The 25902-nt window shown below is 46.3% G+C and overlaps 1 protein-coding gene and 1 long non-coding RNA gene across 21 annotated transcripts in view; one reads left to right on the top strand and one right to left on the bottom strand.

Annotated features, from left to right (window-relative positions):
• Positions 1 to 18374, bottom strand: part of SENP5 (SUMO specific peptidase 5) — a 52737-nt gene extending 34363 nt beyond the window's left edge. For 3 of the 20 annotated variants that reach the window (XM_089331963.1, XM_089331958.1, XM_089331964.1), the window contains exons 1-2: positions 18262 to 18361; positions 5593 to 7133 (exon numbers count right to left, since the gene is read on the bottom strand). In XM_089331963.1, the coding sequence (XP_089188089.1) occupies positions 5593 to 7133; positions 18262 to 18269 (1549 nt within the window). In that variant the 5' untranslated portion in view covers positions 18270 to 18361. Of the gene's footprint in view, positions 1 to 5592; positions 7134 to 12005; positions 12075 to 16951; positions 17068 to 18075 lie in introns of all 20 variants that reach the window. The other 17 variants (XM_051818946.3, XM_002716529.5, XM_051818950.2 and 14 more) reach the window with 13 other exon arrangements.
• A 2-nt stretch (positions 18375 to 18376) lies between these two features.
• LOC138849308 (uncharacterized) lies at positions 18377 to 23224 on the top strand. The gene is made up of 2 exons (XR_011387980.2): positions 18377 to 18722; positions 22889 to 23224. It is a non-coding gene; the product is annotated as an uncharacterized LOC138849308 (long non-coding RNA).
• Positions 23225 to 25902: the final 2678 nt, after the last annotated feature.

The following is a 25902-nucleotide window of genomic DNA, read 5'->3' as shown; positions in this document are numbered from 1 at the left end:
TTAGGGAAGCTAATTTACTACCCAAGGGCATTTAAGTATCAAGCAGAACTAAGACTTTCATGATGGTCATCCTATGCCACCTCCAAAGTAGGAAGTATCTATTGTTTTTTCTCTACACAATCTTGGATTTTCACTTCTCTCTCTTTCAGGACTGGAGTCATGGTATGGTGGGTAAAACCACCACCAGCATCCCACAGGGGCACCCCAGCTGCTCCATTTCTGATCTAGCTCCCAGCTGTGGTTGTTGTGGCCACTTGGGGAGTGAGCCAGTGGATGGAAAAAGAAAGAAGACTGTCTCTTACAAATGAACTTTTTAGAAAAGATTTATTTATTTGAAAGGCAGAGTAATGGGGGGGGGGGGATGACTATCACCTGCTGCAAAAACTTTGAAATCCATCCATATGAAAGGATCTTCAGAAAGTTCATGAAAAATATGTATTTTCTAAAACCATACCAATTTTTAAAGGGTTCCTTTTTTGCACTAAAATTTACCTTTTAATTCTATTATACAGGCTAGTTCTGTGGCATGGTAGGTTAAGCCTCCACCTGTGGTGCTGGCATCCCATATGGGCACCAGTTTGAGTCTCAGCTGCTCCACTTCCAATCCAACTCCCTGCTAACGAGCCTGGGAAAGCAGTGGAAGATGGCCTAAGTGCTTGGGCCCCTGTACCCATGTATGTAAAATACCCTTATATGTAAAATTACTGTATTGATTAAAAATATGTATTTTTATAAAGATTTATTTTATTTGAAAGGCAGGTTTACAGAGAGAGAGAACGGATCTATCTTCCATCCACTCGTTCACTGCCCAGATGGCTACAATAGCCAGATCTGTGCCAGGTTGAATCCAGGAGCCAGAAACTCCATTCGTGTCTCCCATGGACTTGGTCATCTGCTGCCCTCTAAAGCCATTAGCGGGGAGCTGAATCAGAAGTAGAGCAGGGGCCGGCGTCATGGTGTAGCAGGTAAAGCTGCTGCCTGTGATGCTGGCATCCCAAATGAGCACCAGTTTAAGTCCTGGCTGTTCCACTTCCAACCAAGCTCCCTGCAAATGTGCCTGGGAGGGTAGTGGAAGATGGCCCAAGTCCTTGGCCTCCTGCAGCCACATGGGAAAGCTGGAAGAAGCTCCTGGCTTCAGACCAGCTGTTGTGGCTGTTCAGGGAGTAAACCAGCAGATGGAAGATCTCTTTCAAATAAATAAGTCTAAATAAATTTCCTACGTTGGTGTCAGGGGCCCAAACATTGAATCCATCACCTGCTGCCTCCCAGGATGAGTCAGCAGGAAGATGGATGAGAAACAGAGTAGCCAGCTGGCACCGCAGCTCACTAGGCTAATCCTCCGCCTGCAGCGTCGGCACATCAGGTTCTAGTCCCAGTTGGGACACCGGATTCTGTCCCGGTTGCTCCTCTTCCAGTACAGCTCTCTGCTGTGGCCCGGGAGTGCAGTGGAGGAAGGCCTAAGTGCTTAGGCCCTGCACCTGCATGGGAGACCAAGAGGAAGCACCTGGCTCCTGGCTTCAGATCAGTGTAGTGCACCGGCTGCAGTATGCCGGCCACAGCGGCCATTGGGGGGTGAACCAACAGAAAAGGAAGACCTTTCTCTCTCTAACTCTGCCTGTAAAAAAAAAAAAAAAAAAAAAAAACCAGAGTAGTCAGGACTGAAGCTTGCACTCCAATTTGAGATGCAGGTGTCCCAACTAGTGGCTTAACCCACTGTGCCACAACACTTAACCTTAGTCAAATTTTTAATCTACTAGAATATACCATGGTATAAGAATCTATTCCTGCCGGCACCACGGCTCACTAGGCTAATCCTCCACCTTACGGCGCCGGCACACCGGGTTCTAGTCCCGGTCGGGGTGCTGGATTCTGTCCCGGTTGCCCCTCTTCCAGGCCAGCTCTCTGCTGTGGCCCGGGAGTGCAGTGGAGGATGGCCCAAGTGCTTGGGCCCTGCACCCCATGGGAGACCAGGGGAAGCACCTGGCTCCTGCCTTCGGATCAGCGTAGTGCGCCGGCCGCAGCGCGCTGGCTGCAGCGGCCATTGGAGGGTGACCCAACGGCACAAAAGGAAGACCTTTCTCTCTGTCTCTCTCTCTCACTGTCCCCTCTGCCTGTCAAAAAAAAAAAAAAAAAAAAAAAAAAAAAAAAAAAAAAAAAAAGAATCTATTCCTTTTTCTTCTAAAAGATAGCTAATTGTTCCAGTTATTTCCCATAATTCTCAAGGTGCTATAATTTTAATGAACAAAATTTAGTGTGGGTCTGTGTATGTATATCTTCTAATTTTGACAACTTCTAGTTCTTAAAGTGAAAGAACTTAAAAGACCACTTGCAAAATAATCTGAGTACATATTTTCACATACTCCCCCAAATCCTGTAGTCAATCTTGCACAAGCATTTAACTCAGCATTAAATTTTTTTACAGCAGTTCACAATGGGAGCATCTACTTACTGTCCTATAATGATTCCCATTCTGATCGCTCCGTTAATCCTGTTTACTCAGATTTAGTTCTTCTTCTTCTTCTTTTTTTTTTTTTTTTTTTTTGACATGCAGAGTGGACAATGAGATAGAGACAGAGAGAAAGGTCTTCCTTTTTTTTTCCTGTTGGTTCACCCCCCAATGGCTGCTGTAGCCGGTGCACTGCGCTGATCCGAAGCCAGGAGCCAGGTGCTTCTCCTGGTCTCCCATGCGGGTGCAGGGCCCAATGACTTGGGCTATCCTCCACTGCCCTCCCAGGCCACAGCAGAGAGCTGGACTGGAAGAGGGGCAACCGGGACAGAATCCGGCGCCCCGACCGGGACTAGAACCCGGTGTGCCGGCGCCGCAAGGCGGAGGATTAGCCTAGTGAGCCGTGGTGCCGGCCTAGTTCTTCTGTTATTGTTAAATTTGTCTCTTTCACTGTGTTAGCTTTTCTCAAATGATGGTGATAGATTTGAGCTCATCTCTATTTGGGTAATTTGCTAGGGAAGGGAGGAGGGGTCTGGGATAGGTGGCAGATATTGCTTGAACTATTTTCAGTGGGAGTGGGTACACAGAAAAACTCCAGTATTACTCTGGACATTACACAACAAAAACATCACACAGCACCCTATAAATATGTACCATTTTTATGTGTCAGTTGAAATTTTTTAAAAATTAAGATGAAAGGCCGGCACCGTGGCTCAATAGGCTAATCCTCCGCCTGCAATGCCAGCACACCGGGTTCTAGTCCCGGTCGTTCTTCTTCCTGTCCAGCTCTCTGCTGTGGCCTGGGAGGGCAGTGGAGGATAGCCCAAGTCATTGGGCCCTGCACCCGCATGGGAGACCAGGAGAAGCACCTGGCTCCTGGCTTCGGATCAGCGCAGTGCGCCGGCTACAGCAGCCATTGGGGGGGTGAACCAACAGAAAAAAAAAGGAAGACCTTTCTCTCTGTCTGTCTCTCTGTCCATTCTGCCTGTCAAAAAAAAAAAAGATGAAAACCCTCAGAGTTGCACTATTCCCTGTACTTGTCTTCTGTCCCTCTTGTCTTTCCCACTGCTTTCAGCCTTGTGACAGCATCCCAGTTTCTGTTCACCAAAACTTTCTACCTTGTTTTTGAGTACTGAGATACATATGAGGGGTCTCCAAATCGTTCATAGAAAATGTATACTGTGAAAAATCTATGCGTGGGGGCTGGCGCTGTGGTGTAGCGGGTTAATGCCCTGGCCAGAAGCACTGAAATCCTATATGGGCGCCGGATCTAGTCCCGGCTGCTCCACTTCCCATCCAGTTCTCTGCTATGGCCTGGGAAAGCAGTAGAAGATGGCCCAAGTCCTTGGGTCCCTGCACCCGTGTGGGAAACCCGGAAGAAGCTCCTGGCTTCAGATCGGCACAGTTCCGGCCACTGCGGCCATCTGGGGAGTGAACCATTGGATGGAAGACCTCTCTCTCTGCCTCTCCTCTCTTTCAAATAAATAAATTAATTAAAAAAAAATCTATGCATAGATTTCAAGAAGTTTTTGCACCAAAATATCTTTTAATTCCATTTTTTCATGAACTTGTTGAAGGATCCTTATACATATCCTTAATATATTTTTCATAATTTCTATGGATTTGGTAAAAAGAAGAGATTCCATGTGCTTACTTCATCTTAAACCTAGAACAACTTAGTTTCTGACAAACTTTTTTACAAACTTTTTTCCTCTACCACTGTCTGAATATGCCATCACCTGTGCTTCAATTGTTATTTCACTGTTTCGGTTGTTTTCAGTTTTTTAACTACAATAACCTAAGTAATACCCCTACAAAAATATACACAAGTATTTGTACTATTTTATATCTAGGATAAATTCCAAGAAGAAAATGTATCAAAGACTGAACTGCCTTGTTTTCCAAAAACGTTTATACCAATTGGTCATGAAGTAGATTCTGACAAAATAAGGTTTTTTAAAGCAAAACATTAAAAAAAATAGAATGATGTAAAAACTAGATGCCTTAATAGTCAAAGACAAATTTTACTGTGCAGGAACTCAATTTTTTTTTTTTTTTTTTTTTTTTTTTTTTTTTTTTGACAGGCAGAGTGGACAGTGAGAGAGAGAGACAGAGAGAAAGGTCTTCCTTTTGCCGTTGGTTCACCCTCCAATGGCCACCGCGGCCACCGCGCTGTGGCCGGCGCACCGCGCTGATCCGATGGCAGGAGCCAGGAGCCAGGTGCTTTTCCTGGTCTCCCATGCGGGTGCAGGGCCCAAGCACCTGGGCCATCCTCCACTGCACTCCCTGGCCACAGCAGAGAGCTGGCCTGGAAGAGGGGCAACCGGGACAGAATCCGGCGCCCCGACCGGGACTAGAACCCGGTGTGCCGGTGCCGCTAGGCGGAGGATTAGCCTAGTGAGCCGCGGCGCCGGCCGGAACTCAAATTTTTTGTTAAGCCAAATATTAAACTATGTTGGGATATTGAAGCCTTTTAACTTTTGGGAGGAGTAATTCTTATGACATTTATAATTAGCAATTAATTTAAGATCATTACAACTAGAATGACACTATGGTATATTAAGGTAGGAATCAGTATAAACTGTTTGTTGCAATATTGGTAGAAGCCAATACAGTGTTTGACACACAAGAGCTTCTCATATATTAAAATAGAAACACAAAAACAGGCAAAGGAAAGCCAAGTACCAACAAAAATTGGCCAATAAACACAGAAAGATATCCAAAATTAAACAAATTAAAAGAAAACGCATATGATCTGTAAAACTGGCAAAGCTTAACAAATATAAACTAATTCAATCTTTTGGAGGGTAATTTAACAATTCTCTTGAAGTTAAAAGTGTGAATATCCTTTCACCAGCAACTCCAATAGTGGGATTATTACTTACAGAAACAATCATTTAAGTATAAAGAAATGACTTCATTGCATCCATTTACCAAAGGAACAATTGGAATCAGTACACATGTCAATCAATCAAGGATTAGATAAATTACAGAGCAGCTATATAATACAGCAATATGAAAGGCTGCAAGAAGAATGTCTAACTGCTTAAAGGGGAATCCATGTATGGGAAGAAAATATAGGACTCTTCTAGAAAGGTTAATGGACACCAACTGTGGGTGAAGTTGAGGGAATAAAGAGTGCATACCAGAAAGGCAGATTGACAGCTGTTCATCATCCACTGGAGATGCTTCTTGACTCTTCTTCCCACCTCCCACTTGATTTTCTAGCTTGAGTCCACCACACACCAGTGGAGCCTCCAGTGGACTTTTACAGTAAGGGTGGTCCAGCAACTTAGAACTGAGAATATTCTGCTTGACAGATCCATCCTCTTCCATCTGACATGAGTTCTCATTTGGCCCAGTTTCTTCAGACACAGGCCCATCCACATTACTCACAGATTTATCTGTTCCAGACACTGACAGTTTTATCCCATCATCACTGACAGTACTTGTCCGATTTTCTTGACCCAGAGTCACAGTTTCTCCTTCAGTTTCCGAGGTGAACATGTTACTAGAATGATGTTCTGACAAGGGGATATCATGAATCAGCTCTGTACACTCCCACTTAGGAGAGGAACAGGGTGACTGGTCCCAGGCATATGTGGCACTGCCATTCTGTTGATCAGGGAATGCTTCATCTAAACTACGCTCCTTGCCCAAAAAAGGGCTTCCTTTAGTGTGGCCATCAGGCATGTGAGAGTTCTTTCCTTTCACCACAGCATTGCTGTCCATATTTGGAAAATATGGCTGATGCCAACAGGAAGTGTCTTTCTCTTCTGGAGAAGGGAATAGACTACAATCGCCACCCTCACCGTTTTCCCTAAGAGTCTCTTGATGGTCCCCAGTGACCTTCTGTACCCAGCTTCGCTGAGCTTTCCTTAGTTTGCAAACTTTGCTTTTTGTTCTGAAGTGCTGGGATCTTAGAATCCTGTACCGAAATCTAATCATGGATAATTTCTCATACATCATAAGAGGAGACACTTTTATTCTCCTATGTTGGTTAAGTTGGAACTTTTTTGGAATCAGGGATCCCCCATTCCTGTGACGTTCCAGCCCTTGGCAGCAGCCATAACAAAAGCGCTTTCTCTTATGGTTGCTCAAGGTGACCACAATCGTGCTGCTCTCAGCTGGACTTTGGCTCTCTCCTTGGAACTTCATGGGAAAGTCAGAAGCTTGTGGCTCTGTCCTAGGTCTGTGACCACTGGCCTGACTTAAAAGACTATTTGCTGGTAAGTCAGCAACTGCCTCCAAGAGACTTTCCTCTCCGCAGTATTCATGGTCAGAGTTCTTGGCTGATGACAGCAACTTTTCTGCTTGGAGTTTCAGAAGATTCCTTGAAGAAGAAATTAAGTGCTTACTATCTTTTTTCACTTTAGAGGACAAAGCACTAACATTCTGAGTAGCCACACTAGACTTGGTCTTCCCACAAAGTGGTTCATCCTGGATCCACGTTTTCTGGATCTGAAGGGCTTTCTTTTTACACTGTAAATGTCTCAACTGTCTATCACAAGTAACTGGCCTTCCCAACTTAGCTTTCAGAATGCACAAGTGTTGTTGAAAATAGAATTTCTTAAAGCCTCCAAACCCAGTATTCCATTTCTCAGAAAAAGCTACATGGATTCCTTTCCTCCATAGAATTTTCCTCTGCTTTTTCATTTTTCTGATACATAATGAGACCTGAATGCAGCTGTAAAGAAGAAAATGAAAAGTTTTATTTTGATTTAAACTTACATTTTGATTTAAAAAAAAAAAAGTATAGCTATTTCCACTTAGGCTATCAGACATAATGAAACCCCACCCAGTCAAGGTTTTCATCACAATGAAAATTGGAGAGGATGGAAGACAATAAGTACTCAAAAAGATCCCATTTGCTGTACACCTGCTTCTGACACAAGTAACTTTCTAGAATGATTCCCCAGTATGTAGTCAGTTTCTGATAGAGTGTACAGGGCAGAGAATCAGAGAAAGTTTTCAAAGTGTTTGTTCTGCTTTTCATTACCTAAATAGCTTTAAGCAAGTCACTCAAATTCTGTATTCTCACAAAAATTTTTAAATGTCAGCAATTTTGCTCTGTACAGCCATCCATGGGTATACATTCAATAAATACAGGATATCAGTAAATAAAGAGGGAGACTAGACTCCTCTTTAGCCAAAGACTCAAACTATGTGTGGACAGTACTCTATCAGATGCTCTCATGCAATTATTCTGGCTCTCAAGTGAATAATAAGGAAGAACCAACACAAGTATACACATGAACTTTATGAACACACAAGGCTCTGCAGCTTAGAAAGAAAGGCACCAAGTCACTTCAGGTAGAGAAAAAGAAATATGAGTAGAAATAATACTAGACAATCAGAAATCAACATTCTAATTTCATCTTGTTAACAACTTACTAAGAAAAGCTGTATTACATGTCTGTGTGTCAGTTCTCTCTAGAAAAATAAATGAAGTACTGAAGATATTTATTTCAGTACCCACTCCAAATCAAATTGAGATGATAGATTTGGATTTTTTAAGATTTATTTTATTTCAAAGAGTTAGAGATAAAGGGATAGACAGAGAGATCATCTGCTGGTTCATGCCTCAAATGGCCGCCAACAACCAGGGTCAAACCAGGCGCTTCATCCATGTCTCCAATATGCATGCAGGGGCCATCTTCTGCTACTTTCTCAGGCACATTGGCAGGGAGCTGGAGCAGAAGAAGTGAAGCAGCTAGGACTCAAACTGGGGCACATATAGGATGCTGGCATTGTAGGCAGTGGCTTCACCATTACATCACAACACCAGCCCAGAAATTGGATTTTTAAAAGGCAAAAATCCAGGGCTTGGGGCTGGGGCTGTGGTGTAGTGGATTAAACTACCACTTGCAGTGCCAGCAACCCATATGGGCTCTGGTTTTTGAGTCCCAGCTACTCCACTTCTGATTGACCTCCTTGCTAATGCAACTGGGAAAGCAGCAGATGACGACCCAGGTCTTTGGTCCCCTGCATCCATGTGGGAGACATGGATGAAGCTCCTGGCTTTGGCCTGGCTCAGCCCTGGCCATTGTGGCCACTTGAGGAGTGAGCCAGCAGATGGAGTCTCTTTCTCTTTGTAACTCTTTCAAAAAAAAAAAAAAAGATTGGACAGGAACAGACATTATGGCATAGTGGATTAAGGTACCACTTGTAAAGCTTGCATACCATATCAGAATGTCAGTCTGAGTCCTAGCTACGCTGTTTTCTATCTAGCTTCCTGCTAATGCATCTGGAAAGATAGCAGAAGATGGCTTAGGTGCTTAGGCTCCTGCCAGCCATGTGGGAGCCTTCCACCTGGCTCAGACCTGGCTGTTGCAGGCATTTGGGGAGTGAACCAGTGGACAGAAGATCTTTCACTGATTCTCACTCTCTCTGCTGCTCTGCCTTTCAAATAAATCTTAAAAAGGAATCATCAAAAATAAAAAAGGGGACTTTGAAGTAAAAAATGAAGAGTAGAGGGGCAGGAACAGTTAAGACGTTACTTGGAATGTATGCATCCCATACTGGAGTGTCTAAATTCTCCAATTCTAATAGTTTTCTGCTAATCCACACCCCAGGACACAGCAGGTGATGGCTCAAGTAGTCACATGGGAGGCCCAGGTTAAGTTCTGGGGCTGACTCCAGGTGTTACTAGCATCTGGGGAGTGAACCAGTAGATGGGAAATATCTCTGCCTCTTTCAAATAAATTTAATAAATAAATAAATTTTTAAACATAAAAATAGCAGGAAGACAACCATAGGGAGCTTGGAAATTTAAAAAATAAGTCAAGGGGCTAGTGCTGTGGCGTAGCGGATAGAGCTGCCACCTGCAGTGCCAGTATCCCATATAGGCACCAGTTTGAGTTCCAGCATCTCCTCTTCCAATCTAGCTCTCTGCTATTGCCTGGGAAAGCAGTAAAAGATGGCCCAAGTCTTTGGGCCCCTGCAACCACGTGAAACCTAGAGGAAACGGATCGGTGCAGCTCTGGCCGTTGCAGTCATCTAGGGGGTGAACCAGTGGATGAAAGACCTCTATCTCTTCGCTCTGCCTCACTGTAACTCTGCATTTCAAATAAATCTTTTTTTTTTTTTTTTTTTTTTTGACAGGCAGAGTGGATAGTGAGAGAGAGAGACAGAGAGACAGAGAGAAAGGTCTTCCTGTGCCATTGGTTCACCCTCCAATGGCTGCTGCAGCGGCCGCGGCCAGCGCACCGCACTGATCCGATGGCAGGAGCCAGGTACTTATCCTGGTCTCCCATGTGGTGCAGGGCCCAAGATCTTGGGCCATCCTCCACTGCACTCCCGGGCCACAGCAGAGAGCTGGCCTGGAAGAGGGCCAACCGGGACAGAATCCGGCGCCCCGACCGGGACTAGAACCCGGTGTGCCGGCGCCGCAAGGCGGAGGATTAGCCTAGTGAGCCACGGCACCAGCCCAAATAAATAAATCTTGAAAAAAAAATAAGTCAAAAGACAACTCAAACTGGAAGATACTGGTAACATACAGCACATAGGGCTAATACTCCTAATACATAAAGAACTCTTTTTTTTTTTTTTTTAAAGATTTATTTATTTGAAAGGCAGAGCTACAGAGAGGCAGAGGCAGAGAGGGAGAGAAGTCTTTCAGCTGCTAGTTCACTCCCCAGATGGCTGCAGCTACACCTATCCGAAGCCAGGAGCCAGGAATTTCTTCCAGGTCTCCCACATGGGTGCAGGGGCCCAAGGACTTGGGCTATCTTGTACTGCTTTCCCAGGCCATAGCAAAGAGCTGGATCGGAAGTGGAGAAGCCGGGACTCGAATTGGTGCCCATATGGGATGTCGACATTGCAGGCAATGGCTTTACCTGCTACGCCACAGTGCTGGCACCAAGACCTCTTAAATTGAGGAATAAACGACAGTAAGCCTGACAAAAAGACATGAGGAGACAATTCACAAATAGATTTCGAAGTGAGTCTTAATATTAAGATAGTTAACTTCACTCATAAGAAAACTGGCACACACATTAAAGAAAAAGAGATTTTCATAGTTTTGTTTTTATTTTTGAGATGCAGACACACAGAAGGAACTCCCATCCACTGATTCACTTCTTACATGCATAAAATGGCCAGGATTGGATTAGGCCCAAACTGGGGCCAGGAACTCAAACCAGGTCTCCCATGTGGGTACCAGGAAATCAATTACCTTAGCCAACACATTACATACCATCTAGCACTATACACTTAGTGGGCTTAGAAGCAACATCAGTGTAGTAAAAAAGAGCATTCCTAGCACTCAGATCTTGATTTCTAAATATTATAAAACTTCATTTAAAGATGGAATATCAGCCAGCACCGCAGCTCACTAGGCTAATCCTCCACTTGAGGCGCTGACACACTGGGTTCTAGTCCCAGTCGGGGCACCGGATTCTGTCCCGGTTGCCCCTCTTCCAGTCCAGCTCTCTGCTGTGGCCTGAGAGTGCAGTGGAGGATGGCCCAAGTACTTGGGCCCTGCACCCGCATGGGAGACCAGGAGAAGCACCTGGCTCCTGGCTTCGGATCAGCGCGGTGCGCCGGCCGCAGTGGCCATTGTGGGGTGAACCAACGGAAAAAGGAAGACCTTTCTCTCTGTCTCTCTCTCTCACTGTCCACTCTGTCAAAAAAAAAAAAAAAAAAAAAAAAAAAAAAAGATGGAATATCATTAGTGCATGAAAATAGAAAAGTGCTCAAAAAATAAAATGTCAAAACACAGGAGTCAACCCAAAGGAACTCACAATGGCCAAATGCATAATGACAGAAATAAGTCATGAAACCAGGGCTGTGGCACAGCAGGTTAAGCTACTGCTTGTAATGCCAGCATCGCTTATGGGCACCAGTTCAAGTCCCAGGTGCTCTGCTTCCAATTCAACTCTTTACTGATGTGCCTGGGAAAGCAATGGAAGATTATTCAAGTGCTTAGGACCCTGCTACCCATGTGGGAGACCCAGATGCAGCTCCTGTCTTCAGTGTGGCCCAACCCTGAGCATTGCAGCCATTTGTGGAATAAACCAGCAGATGGAAGATCTTTCTCTCTCCTTTTCTATGTAACTCTGCCTTTCAAATAAATAAAATCTTAAAAAAAGGGCTTATAACCAAAAATAAAATACCCTTAAGCTTACAGTGATACAAAAACTGACTAAACAGGGAGAAAAGGTGGCTCTTCCTCACACAGAATTTCAAGTCAGTAAATACTGAAGAAATGCAGAAAATGGAAAAAAGGCAAAGTCACAATTTGCAACTCCTCTAAGAAGTAACTGACTCAGACAAGAAACAAAGATGCTAAAATTAGAGGGCAAAACAATAATCAGAAACAAGATATTTATACAGCCTCAAAGTATCTCCCACAAAGCACAGTATCCAAGTATTTCCCACAAGATACTTCAAATTAGGAATGAATAATGACTCTGGATGGAAAAACCTGGCCAAATAGCTGTAACCAGTTGATCAGGTTAACATCATCGGTACATGGACATGATTTGTTTTCTGATATAGCACAAATATATATTTAACTTGGGAGCAGGCATTTGGCTTAGTAGTTAAAGACACCTACAACCAATACTGCAGTGTCTTTCAGGTCCTCGTCCTGGCTCTTCATTCCAGTTTCTTGCTAATGTGCACCCTGGGAGGCAACAAGTGATAGTTCAAATAGTTGGGGAGGCAACAAGTGATAGTTCAAATAGTTGGGTTCCTGCCACCCACAAAGAGAACCCGGACTGAATTCCCAGCTTCAGCCTTCTGTTGCATTTGGGAAATGAACCTGCAGATGGAAAGTTTTCCTCTCAAATAAAGTGAAGTAAATGTGAAAAAAATCTGGAGTTAATCATGAGGAAATTAGAAACCAACCCAAATTGAGGAACACACAGAATAACTGGCCAATACTCTTTAAATATGTCAATCAAGGTCAGGAAAGACAAAATCAGAACTGTCCTAAATTAAAAGATTAAGATTAAAAGAACCAGTGTTATGGTATAGCAAGTTAAGCTACCATCTGTGACATCGTCATCCCATATGGGCACCAGTTTGATCCCAATTGCTCAACTTCCAATTCACTCTCTGCTAAAGTGCCTGGGAAAGCAACATAAGGTGGCTCAAGTGCTAGGAACTCTGCCACCCACAGGAGAGATAGGATCAAGTACCAGGCTCCTGGCTTTGGCCTGGTCCCGCCCTGGCCATTGAGGCCATTTGGGGAATGAACTAGCAGATGGAAGCTCTTTATGTCTCTAATTCTGCCTTTCAAAAATATATATATATACACACACACACATATATTCATATATATATACACATACATATATATTTTAAGAAGGGGAATGTATTCAAAGGAACTGAAAGAACTTCAGTATCAAAAAAGCACCTGGGGGCAGGCATTTGTCACGGTGGCTGAAACATGAGTTGGAGCTTCTGCATTCCACATTAGAGTGCCTGGATTCAAGTCCTGGTCCCACTCCTGATTTCAGCTTCCTGCTGGTAAACACACTGAGCAGTAGATGATGGCTCAAGTGATCAGGAGTACCGAATTGAGTTCTAAGTTCATGTGCATTTTGAGAACTGAACCAACAGTTGGATGGGAGCTGCTTTTCAAAAAAATCCCTGTTGAACATGGGAGTGGGAATGGGAGAGGGAAGAGATGTATAATTTGGGACATGCTCAGGCTGACTTGCCCCAAGTGGTGGAGTTGGAAGCATACCAGGGGATTCCAATTCAATCCCATCGAGGTGGCATGTACCAATGCCATCTCACTGTTCCAGGTGATCAATTTCAGTTCACAGTTGGTCATGGTGGAGGGACTGGGAGTCAAAGGGAGCACATAGACAAGTCTAGTACCTGCTAACGCTAACCGATAGAATAAATAAAGGGGAGAGTGATCCAACATGGGAAGTGAGATACTCAGCAGACTCATAGAATGGCAGATGTCCTAAATAGCACTCTGGCCTCAGAATCAGCCCTAAAGGCATTCGGATCTGGCTGAAAAGCCCATGAGAGTATTTCAGGCATGGAAAGCCAAGACACTCTGGCAAAAGATCTCTGTGAGTGAGATCCCAGTGGAAAGAACAGGTCATCAAAGAAGGAGGTACCTTTCTCTGAAGGGAGGAGAGAACCTCCACTTTGACTATGACCTTGTCTAAACAAGGTAAGAGTCGGAGACTCAGAGGGCTTCCATAGCCTTGGAAACTCATGACTGGAGCATAGGGAGATTACTGATGCCATAGACAGGAGTGTCAACTGGTAAAGTCAACAACAGGAGTCACTGTGCACTTACTCCTCATGTAGGATCTCTGTCCTTAATGTGCTGTGCATTGAGATTTAATGCTATAACGAGTACTCAAACAATATATTTCACTTTGTGTTTCTATGGGGGTGCAAACTGTTGAAATCTTTACTTAATGCATACTAAACTGATCCTCTGTAAAAAAAAAAAAAAAAAGAAATTATCAATTCCCAACTTGACTCTCACTGGGATTAAACATGACAATAGGTCTGCTCTGATTTCATCATCATTTAAAAAAAATCATCTATTATTTTTCACTTTATGTTTCTGTGTGGGAGCAAACTGTTGAAATCCTTAATGTATACTAAGCTGATCTTCTGTATATTAAGATAATCAAAAATGAATCTTGATGTGAATGGAAGGGGAGAGGGAGTGGGAAAGGGGAGGGTTGTGGGTGGGAGGGACAGTATGGGGGGGAAGCCATTGTAATCCATAAGTCATACTTTGGAAATTTATATTCATTAAATAAAAGTTAAAAAAAATTTTTAAGAAACAAAAGAGGAGCTGAAGAGGTAAACATAGAAGAGAAGCTAAATTAATGATGCTTTTTAAAAAAAATTTATTTAACAGGTAGAGTTACAGACAGTGAAAGAGAGAGAAAGAGAGAGAGAGAGAGAGAGAGAGAGAGAGAGAGAAGGGTCTTCTTTCTGCTGGTTCACTCCCCAAATGGCTGCCACGGCCGGCGCTGTGCCGATCTGAAGCCAGGAGCCAGGTGCTTCCTCCCGGCCTCCCACGTGGGTGCAGGGGCCCAAGCACCTGGGCCATCCTCCACTGCTTTCCTGAGCCACAGCAGAGAGCTGGACTGGAAGAGGAACAATCGGGACTAGAACCTGGCACCCATATGGGATTCCAGAGCTGCAGGCGGAGGATTAACCAAGTGAGCCACGGCACCAGCCCAACACTGTTATTTTAACATAAGGATGGTGTGAAGTCACTGAAAGAAAAAAAGGAATACAGGATCTCATTGATATTCTTGAAAGATTATTCTATCTGCAGTACGTAGAATGGCTGACAAAGCCATGTCAAAGGCAATGTTAGGAGGGTATTACAGACATGCTACAATAGCCACTTATATTAAGGAGGAAAACTGGGAAAGTGTAGCAAACTGAATTAAGATTTTTCAGGGGGACAGTGTTGTGGCACAACAGATTTTCAGATTAAGCCACTGCATGCAACATCAGCATCCCATATGGGTGCCAGTTCCAGTCTCAGCTGCTCTACTTCTGATTCAGTTCCCTTCTAATGTGCCTGGGAAAGCAGTGGAAGATGGCCCAAGTGCTTGGGCCCCTGCACCCATGTGGGAGACCTGGGTGAAGCATCTGGCTCCTGGCTTTGGCCTGCTGTTGTGGCCAATTTGGAGAGTGAACCAGCTGATGGAAGATATCTCCCCCCTCCCCTCTCTCAATAACTTTGCCTTTCAAATAAATTAAATCTTTAAAAAAAAAAAGATTTTTCAGGACACCAAAATGACAGGACTTGCACAAAGCCTATATGGTCCCTACCTCACCCTCTGGCATTGTGGCTCAGTGGGTTGAGGGGCAACCTGTGATGCTGGCATCCCATATGGGTGCCGGTTTGAGTCTTAGCTGCTCCATTTCCAATCCAGCTTCCTGATAATGTACCTGGGAAAACAGTGGAAGATGGCCCAAGTGCTTGAGCTCCTACCACCCACATAGGAGACACAGATAAAGCTCCTGGTTCCTGGCTTTGGCCTGGCCCAGTCCTGGCTGCTATGGCCATTTGGAGAATGAACCAGCAAACGGAAGATCTCTGTCTCTTCCTCTCTCTGAAACTCTGCCTTTCGAATAAAATAAATAAATCTTAAAAAAAAAAAAAAGACCAATATCTGAAGGAGGTGAGGGTTCCAATATGAGTTACTGGATAGACAGTGGTATTATTTATACAGCACACAAACAAGGAACAACTGAGGAAAGGTTATACTGGCTATGCCCTAAGTTTCCAACATGTTGAATGTGACATGACTAAGAAATCCAAGTGGATGCATATTGTTGGATACACAGCTCAGATCTATTTAAAATAGATGTTTATAAGGCAGTTAGAAAAGCACAGAGCCCTGTTCTCAAATGAGCTTTGTAGGAAGCTGGCTAGTAATACAAATTAAGTGATCACCCATACCTGGCTAAGAAAGGAGGAAAAAGCCTATGCATAGAGCTCTGGGTTTGATAAGCCAAACATAAGCAAAATACTCTTAAACTGAATTTTTCCATAATTTTTATACCTTAGTATAAAAGTCTATCAGAAATCAGCTTACACAGAGCAACTAACTAGAAGGACTGTTTTCCCCCTTCTGGAGTCAAGGTATTATAAAATCTGAAATAGATTCAAATAAATAAGCTTGTTAAGGAAAAGAAGAAAAAAATTAAGGAATTAAAACTAGCTGGGCATCTCTGAGGCTGTTACAAACTAAAATGTGAAACTTTTTAAAACCATGAGTATCACCTGAGAAGCCTTTTAAAAAACACAAGTACCTGAGACCCATTCAGATCTACTGAAATGGGGACCAGACTTCTGGAATTTTAATTCCCCATATGATTCTAATGACCAGCCAAGTCTTAAGTTTGTTTGAAAAGGAAGAGGAGAGGGACAGATGGAGAGGAAGAGACAGAAGGTGAGAGTGAGGGAGGGAGAGAGAGAAAGGGAGGGAGGGAGGGAGAGGGGGAGAGAGAGAATATGAATCGATCATTCACTGGTTCACTCCCCAAATGCCCACAAGAGCCAGGAGTCAAGAACAATATTCAGATCTTCCACACGGGTGGCTGAGACTCAAGTATCTGAGCCATCATCTGCTACTTCCCAGACTCATTGGCAGGGAGCTGGATCCCGAACAGAGTAGCCAGGGCACTCCAACAGGGGATAGGGGGGAGGGGAGTCCAACCCACTTCAGCACAAGGCTGCCCCCTCAGCAGGGTTTTGGAACTACTGGATTAGATGACATTTAAAGACCCTTCCGTGCGCATGACTTAAAATTCCAAACTACCATTTCTGCTGTCACCGGAACTGAAGGCTGCACTTGCCCACTGAGAAAAGGTGCACATCAGAGGCCTGACTAGGGACCTGTACAAGCCACCTGGTGCCCATTAAGCTACACGGTGGTGAATATTCTCTCTGGTACAGAAAGCCATCTCCTCAAACTAACTTAGACCTGTAACATCCAGTCACTCAAAGAAGTCAATGTCTGGCACGTCCATAAAGCCGCAATGTTTTACCGGCTGAATGAGAGGTCTTCAGAAACACACGCAGAGGATTCCTCCTAGCGGGGGCAAGGAGTGAATGAAGCCTCCCGGCGGTTTCTCCCACAAAGCGCCCACTGGGCAAAAACCACCTTGAATAAAATGCAAAACGGACTTAAGTCGGCTCTCCTGGACCAGGAACGCTTTATCAGTAAGCGTGAGGCAGGCGGTGACAGGACAGAGTCTGGCTTCCTCCCGGTGCTGCCCATCCGAAGCACAGACCGCAGCTGTGTTCTGACCACACGAGATCCCAGCACCTCCTCCAGCACCCTTCTCCACAGCTACTTACGCTGTGCGAAAGGCAAAATACTTAACTAGGAAGCCACGATTAAGCGTCCTGGACATTCTTAAACCGCCTGAATTTGCAAAACATTTCTGGACTAACGTTCTGCTTTTCTCCGTTTAATTTCTCCCAGCGAATTTATACAGGACTTAAGAAACCAGTGAAAAAGTCGAAAAGTCTCTAACGTGAGGCAGAAATGGCATGCCAGGATTTCAACTCCGCTCTTCCGACTCCCACATCCTCTCCGCAACCCCCACCCCCAGGGTCGTGGCCGAACGGGGGCTGACACGGCCTAGCAGACAGACGAGAAAAACGCGGCTCGCCACCCCCTAACGTGCAATCGTGCCCTAGCCTCCCACCAGAAAAGGCCCCCGGGAGTGCGGGGGCAGGAACCAAGGCAGGAAGGAGGCAGCGCTGTCCGAACAAACACGAGCCCTCGACTCCAAGACGGGAGGAGCCGACGGGCCTCTATCAGCAGCGCTTCCTCTCAAAGCTTTCGCCGGCGGCAGAAGAGCGGCCGGGGGCGCTAGCTTTTTCAGCGCCAGCATCGCAAGGCTAGAGCTAGGGGGAGAGAGAGAGAAAGAAGAGGGGAGGGCAACGGTCCCTCGGGAAGCGCTCCCTGCCCACCCCCGGAAAGGCACACGGTGCCGGGGAGAAACCGCTGCCTCGGGCTTGCAGCGTGGGGGAGGGCAGCGCCTGCGGCCTCCGGGCCAGGGCGCTGAGGTGGCGCGCAGCGGCGCGGCAGTGGCCAGTCAGCCCCGTCAAGCGGTCGCTCCGTCAGTCATTCGGCCGACTGGCCGTCCTGGCTCCCGCTTACCTACGTCCCCCGCTGCCCGCACCTGTTCTGCTGTCAGCCCAGACGCCGAGGCAGCCCCGACTGCGGCCCCGCCTTCGCCAGCGCAAGGGAAAGCTCCGCCAGCTAGAAAGGGTCCGGCCTGCAAGCAGCGGCCACGGCCGCCGGGCTTCCTCTGGAGCTGCCGCCGCGACGCCGGCGCTCACTTACTGCGTCATCTCCCCGGTGCCCTTTCGCCTGCGGCCCCGCCCGCATCTCGTGCGGGAGGCGGGGAGAGCGAGCGACGGCCCGGCGCGGGGGGCGTGGCCCGCATGCCCTCGCTTCCGGCCGCCCCCGCTGCCCCGCGGCCTCCCCGCCCCGCTGGGCGCCCGGGTCTGCACGCGCCAGGACTTGGCGGAGCCGCGGCGGAGAAACTGGCGAGGCTGTGCGAAGCGCTGCCTCAAGTGCTGACCCACAAAAGAACCAAGTCAGTTCACGACCGTTAGCCCGCTGCCCTTCTGCACTGCACGCTGACTCCTGGCCCAGGCTTTGCCACTTTCCCGTGATTTTGCCCATTGGTATCCTAATTGCCTGGTTCTCTGCGCCCTGCCCGCCCCAGCTGAGGAGGTCTCGGCGTTGTAGCCCCAGCTCCAAATACGGACAGGCCTGCAAGTGCTCAGGAAGTCTGTGAGGTAAATCTGTCCTCTCTCAGACAAGAATAAGTGGACGTCAGCCTCAACTGCTGAGGCTGTATTCATTCATGCAATAGTTTTTTGTTGTTTTTTTTTTTTTTTTTTTTAATGTGAACAGTCTTTGTCTTGCAAGACGTCACTCCAATAGTGAGGAAAGAGACATAAATAATCCAAAGTCCCGACAGGCAGAAAATACACTAATAGATTTATGATGGAAGATAGCTTCAATGTTAGCTACTTTTCATAATTTTTTAGTTTTAAAAACTGGATTTCTGTAGGAAGAATTGCTAACCTCCTTTCTGCTTCAATATCCCCATTGTCTTACTCCATGAATTGATTTCAATAAATATTTACAATACAAAAATGTATGGGTATTGTTGAATAAAGTTACTAAAACTATAAGGAAAATATAACAAAAATATGGCCCAAGACAATTTTGTACAAGACTTTGAAAACTTACTTTAAAATTTATTTTTACTTGAACGGTTAGAAAGATCTTCCATTCACTGGTTTAATCCTAAATGACCACAACACTGGGGCTGGTAAAAGCTGCAGCCTGCAGCACAGGCATCCCACGTGGGCGCCAAGTAGAGTCCCAACTGCTCCACTTCCAATCCAGCTCCCTCCCTGGGGAGGCAGCAGAGGATGGCCCAAGTGCTTAAGCTCCTGGCTCCTGGCTTAGGCCTGACTCAGTCCTGGCTGTTGCGGTTGTTAGGGGAGTGACAGAGGGCAGTAGCAGAGGGAAGATCTGTCTTTATCTTTATCTCTCTTTCAAATAAATAAATAAACCTTTAGAAAAAAAATGACACCAGCCAGGACTGGGCCAAGCTGAATCCAGGAGCCTGAAGCTCCATCCTAGTCTCCCAGCGGGGTGGCAGGAACTCAAGGACTGGAGTCATTGTCCACTGCCTACCAGGATGCATTAGGAGGGAGCTGGGTGGGAAGTGCAGTAGCCATTACTTGAACTTGCACTCCGTCTGGGACGCTAGAGTCCCAGGCAGAGGCTGAAGCCAGTGCACAACAACGTCTCCTGAAAAAATTATTCTGAGTGGCATGATGCAGCTAAAATGTAGACCTAACAGTTATATACGTGTGTGTTTCTTGATCTCTTTTATAAGCCTGTGATGCACAAAAGTATTCTTTTTTTAAAATAAAAATTATCTTAGTGCTAAGGACGTATCAATTCGCCTCATCTTGAGTGTATAATCAATGCAGCTTCCAAAGTCCTTTTTCCTGCCTCAAATTCCCGGGCTAAGATCAGAAGATGTCCTCCATCTAGCCATACTTGTGTGTTTCTTTCTGGTCAATCTTACAGGCACGGCCGCAGGAATTAAATTTTAAACTCTCATTACTTAATATTGGCTCATGAATTGTACTCGGCACTGCTCCTCCTCATCTCCGGCAAATCATCCTGTTCCAAAAATGCCTGAACTATTTCTTTTTCCTTCCCTATACTTGGACATCCTCTCAGCTTCACCCATTTTGGAGAGGTGACGCAACCTTGGAACAGCCACTTGGCCCTAACAGGAAACTTGCCTGTGTCATGGCTTCCCATGGTGCTCCTCAAGAGCAGCTACTCACCCCACACCAGGCCGGCTCTGGGAATGCTGCCCCGCCCAGCCCACGCTCCCGCAGACCCCGAGCCTTCCCCAGGGCTCTCAACACCTCCCCGGGTCAGTCTAGCCCGGGTGCCTGTTAGTCACATCATGGGAGAGCTCCAGAGGGTTTACGTGAACGTCCTGAACACTGGAATTCGAGATGGGTGGAGACCATGATTCTCTTTCTCAAAATTTTACTAATATCAAATGCAATGTCGTATTCTGGATTGGACTATGGAATGCAAAAAGGATATTAGTGGAAAAGCTGGTGAAATCCAAAGTCTATAGTTGGGACCTTCGTTGTGACGGCATAGCAGGTTAAGTCCCTGCCAGCAATGCTGGCATCCCATATGGTCGCCAGTTTGAAACCTGGCTACTCAACTTCCAATCCACCTCTCTGCTCATGCGCCTGGGAAAGCTGCAGAGGATGGTCTGAATGCTTGGGTCCCTGCAAACACATGGAGACCTGGAGGAAGCTTCTGGCTTCAGCCTGGCTCAGCCCCAGCCATTGCATCCATTTGGGGAGTGAGCCAGCAGATGGAAGACCTCTATCTCTCCCTCTCTCTGCTGTAACTCTGCCTTTCAAATATATTATATATATATATGTATATATATTTTGACAGGCAGAGTGGACAGTGAGAGAGAGAGACAGAGAGAAAGGTCTTCCTTTGCTGTTGGTTCACCCTCCAATGGCCGCCGCAGCCAGTGCGCTGCGGCCGGCACACTGCGCTGATCCGAAGGCAGGAACCAGGTACTTCTCCTGGTCTCCCATGGGGTGCAGGGCCCAACATCTTGGGCCATCCTCCACTGCACTCCCCGGCCACAGCAGAGAGCTGGCCTGGAAGAGGGGCAACCGGGACAGAATCCGGTGCCCCGACCGGGACTAGAACCCGTTGTGCCGGCGCCGCAGGCGCTGGCCTCAAATACATTATAATTTTTTAAAAAAGAGAAAGGACTCAATTAAAAAAAATAGTCTGAATACAGACTGGGTTCTCAGTTCCTTCCTGAGATGTCCACCTGGGCTGTCAGGTGTACTTCTCTTCATTAAACTTTGCTAACACACTTACCACTGTTCTCATGTCCGAATTCTTTCTTGCCCAAAGACAAAAACCTCTGGCCAGCCATTTCCAGTAACATTTTTCAGCTTTCAACAAGCACAGCACGCTTTCCACAAGCATTTCCCAATCCCAAATTTAAAATTTAATAAAATCTTCACAGTTCCCCTGAGGTCTTAATAACTTGAATACTTACTTCTAGGTACTTTATACTTTTGATCTGTTATAGACTTGCAAGATTTTTTTTAAAGATATATTTATTGTTTGAAAGGCAGAGTTAGAGAAAGAGAGAAATCTTTCATCCACTGGTTCACTCCCCCAGATGGTTGCAATGGCCAGAGCTGGGCCGATCTTTAGCTAGGAACCGGGAGCTTCTTCCAGGTCTCCCACGTTGTGAGCAGGGGCCCAATACTTGGGTCTTTGTTAAAGATTTAATTATTTGGGGCCTGCAGAGCCAGGATCCCATGTGGGTGCCAATTCGAGTCCCTGGTTGTTCTACTTTCCAATCCAGTTCCCTGCTAATGGCCTGGGAAAGCAGTAGAAAATGGCCCAAGTACCTGGACTCCTACACCCTTATAGGAGACCTGAAAGAAGCTCCTAGCTCCTGGCTCCTGATTGGCCCAGCTCCAGCCATTGAGGCCATTTGGGGAGTGAACCAGTGGATGGACGACCTCTCTCTCTAACTCTGCTCTGTTTCTCAAATAAATAAATCTTTTAAAAAATCCAGAGGGAAAAATATTTTTAGAAATTTTGTTTGAGGGCCAGCGCCGCGGCTCACTAGGCTAATCCTCCGCCTAGCGGCGCCGGCACACCGGGTTCTAGTCCCAGTTGGGGTGCCGGATTCTGTGCCGGTTGCCCCTCTTCCAGGCCAGCTCTCTGCTGTGGCCAGGGAGTGCAGTGGAGGATGGCCCAGGTGCTTGGGCCCTGCACCCCATGGGAGACCAGGAGAAGCACCTGGCTCCTGGCTCCTGCCATCGGATCAGCGCGGTGCGCTAGCCGCAGCGCGCCGGCCGCGGCCGCCATTGGAGAGTGAACCAACGGCAAAGGAAGACCTTTCTCTCTGTCTCTCTCTCTCACTGTCCACTCTGCCTGTCCAAAAAAAAAAAATTTGTTTGAAAGGAGGAGTTACAGACAGTGAGAGCGAGACAGAGAAAGAGACATCTTTCATCTGCTGGTTGATTCCCCTCCAGGCCAAATCTGGAGCCTAGAACTCCACAGTATCTCCCACATGGGAGACAGGGGCCCAAGTATGCAGGTCATCCTTGCCTGCTCTCCCTGCTTAGCAGGGAGCTGGACTGGAAGTCGAGCAGCCAGGAATTGAACTAGTGCTCTGATAAGGGATGCCAACGTCGAAGGCTGTGGCTTAACCCATTGTGCCACAATGCTAGCCTCAAGGGTTACATTTTCTGTTGTTAACAATATAACAGTTAACAATATAATCGACTTTTGCACATTACTTTTGCATCCAGTCAACTTGCTAAATTTCTCATTAATTCTTTAATTCTTTTTTTAGGTCTCCCACGTGGGTGCAGGGGCCCAAGGACATGGGACATCTTCCACTGTTTCCCAGGCCCTAGCAGAGAGCTGGATCGGAAGTGGAGCAACCAGGACTTGAACCGGGATGCTGGCACTGCAGGCGGCAGCTTTACCTGCAATGCCACAAGCGCCAGACGCCTCTCATTAATTTTAACAATTTATAATATGTTCTTTAGGGTTTCCTGCATTCTAAATCTTATCTGAAAAAAAAAAAAAACGAGTTTTTACCTTGCTTTCCAGTTCTTATGTTTTTAAAAAATTGTATGAATTACGATCTTCAATTTCAAGTTTAAATAAAAACGGTGATAATGGGTACCCTTATCTTATTCTGATCCTCAAAGGGTCAGCGCTTCACTAGTAAGCATTTCTTCTGCAGGCTTGTTGTAGATACACCTTATCATGTTATAGAGGTTCACCTGGGGGCCCACGTTTGGTGCAGCAGCCAAGTCTCTGTGATGTCTGTGAGGAAAGAAGAGCAAGACAAAGAGGAGGCAGGACACAGACTCACAGCCAGAACAGGTTTACTCAGGGAACAAACCTGAGAGGGGCTCACTCAAAGCAAACACACAGCAGACAGCAGATTCTCACACAAGCTGGAGGCCTATACAACATGAGATAGTGGGAAATAAATTTAGGCCGGCGCCACGGCTCACTAGGCTAATCCTCCGCCTAGCGGCGCCGGCACACCGGGTTCTAGTCCCAGTTGGGGCGCCGGATTCTGTCCCGGTTGCCCCTCTTCCAGGCCAGCTCTCTGCTGTGGCCCGGGAGTGCAGTGGAGGATGGCCCAGGTGCTTGGGCCCTGCACCCCATGGGAGACCAGGAAAAGCACCTGGCTCCTGGCTCCTGCCATCGGATCAGCGCGGTGCGCCGGCCGCAGCGCGCCGGCCGCGGCGGCCATTGGAGGGTGAACCAACCGCAAAAGGAAGACCTTTCTCTCTGTCTCTCTCTCTCACTGTCCACTCTGCCTGTCAAAAAAAAAATAATAATAATAATAAATTTATGTATGTATGTATGTATCTATGTATTTATGTATGTATGAATGACAGGCAGGGTTAGACAGAGAGGGAGAGAGACAGGTCTTCTTTCTGTTGGTTCACCCCCTAAATGGCTGCAATGGCCAGAGCTGCACCGATCCGAAGCCAGGAGCCAGGTGCCTCCTCCCAGTCTCCCACGCAGGTGCAGGGAACCAAGCACTTGGGCCATCCTCCACTGCCCTCCCGGGCCACAGCAGAGAGCTGGACTGGAAGAGGAGCAACCGGGACAGAACCGGCGCCCCAACCGGGACTAGAACCCGGAGTACCAGCGCTACAGGCGGAGGATTAACCTAGTGAGCCGCGGAGCCGGCCGAGAAATTTATTTATATGAAAATCAGCATTACAGAGTGGAGCCAATGCTGTGGCATAGTGGGTTAAGCACCCACCTGTGGTGCTGGCATCTCATATGTGCGCCAGTTCAAGTTCCAGCTGCTCTACTTCCAATCCAGCTCCCTGTTGATGGCCTGGGAAAGCAGTGGAAGATGGCCCAAGTGCTTGGGCCCCTGCACCCATGTGTGAGACTGGGAAGATGCTACTGGCTCCTGGCTTTGGATCGGTGCAGCTCTGGCTGTTGCAGCATCTGGGAAGTGAACCCAGCATCTGGGAAGTGAACCAGCAGATGGAGGACCTCTCTCTGTCTGCAACTCTGCCTCTCACGTTAATAAATAAATCGTAAAAAATAAACTTAGTTTTTTAAAAAAGAGACAAAGATCTTCTACCTGCTGATTCACTCCCAGATGGCCGCAACAGCTAGCAGCTTTTTCCAGGTCTCCACAGGGGCCCAAGCACGTGGGCCCTCTTCTACTGCTTTTTCCCAGACCATTAGCAGGAATCTGGATTGGAAGTGATCAGCTAGGACTCAAACAGGTGCCCATATGGGATGCTGGCATTGTAGGCGGTAGTTTTACCCACTATGCCACAGCATCGGCTCAGCTGAACTCTTAAGATACCAGGAAGGGCTTAGGCTAAGGCTGGGCTCTTAGCATATAGATGGGAGGGCTGAGGAGGGTTTGGGCTAAGACTAGAGCAGGGTCCAGCTCTGAGGAAGAATGTGGGAGTTTAGGATCTGCTCTGTCACGTACACAGGGGACTAACATACATCTAAGGCTTTTGTCCTTACTCTACCAGTGTCCACGTCCCACACTGGAATGTCTAAGTCAAATCCTGGCTCCATTTCCTACTAATGTGCACCTTGGGAGGCAGCAGGTGATGGCTGAAGTATTTGGGTCCTTGCCATCCATGCGGTAGACCTGGATTTTCAGGCTCCTGGTTTCAGCCTGCTCCAACCCTGACTGTTACACACATTTGTGGAGTGAACCAGCAGATGGAAGAAGACCTGCCTTTCAGGTAAAATGAAAACAAAAATTTACAAAACTTCACTTCTGGTTTGTCAACTTATGCAAACTGATATTCAATCTTACTAAACGGTTTTTTCTTCATTGGAGATGCTTACTTAACCTAACATGATGAATCACATGGTTTTTAAATTATACTAATTTTGCATAGCCCTACTTGACGAGCATGTGCTGTCTTCATATATATATGTGTGTGTGTGTATATATATATTTTGAAAGGCAGTTAGAGATGGAGAGAGATATCCTCCATCAGCTGGTTCACTCCCCAAATGGCCACAACAGCCAGGGCTGGGCCCATTTCCCACTGCTGGCATTGCAGGCAGCAGCTTAACCTATTATGCCAAAATGCCAGCCCATCTTTAAAAATCAAGTTAATTTGGTTTGTTAATGATATTTAATAATTGTGCATTTACAACTGAGTCTGCTGTGTAATTTTCCATTTTATATACTGTATTGTTATCAATAATAGAATTTGGAGAGTGTTTCCTATATTCTGGAATAATTTGTGCAAAAGTGGAAATACTTTTTCTTGAGTATTTGTACAACTTGCTGGTAAAACAGCCTGAGTTGGGGATGGTGTTGTGGTGCAGCAGTAAAGCCGC

Source organism: Oryctolagus cuniculus, chromosome 4 (assembly GCF_051225735.1).
Source record: "Oryctolagus cuniculus isolate XC-2025 breed Fujian yellow rabbit chromosome 4, ASM5122573v1, whole genome shotgun sequence".
Taxonomy (NCBI): Eukaryota; Metazoa; Chordata; class Mammalia; order Lagomorpha; family Leporidae; genus Oryctolagus; species Oryctolagus cuniculus.
This window is presented reverse-complemented; position numbering and strand designations above follow the sequence as displayed.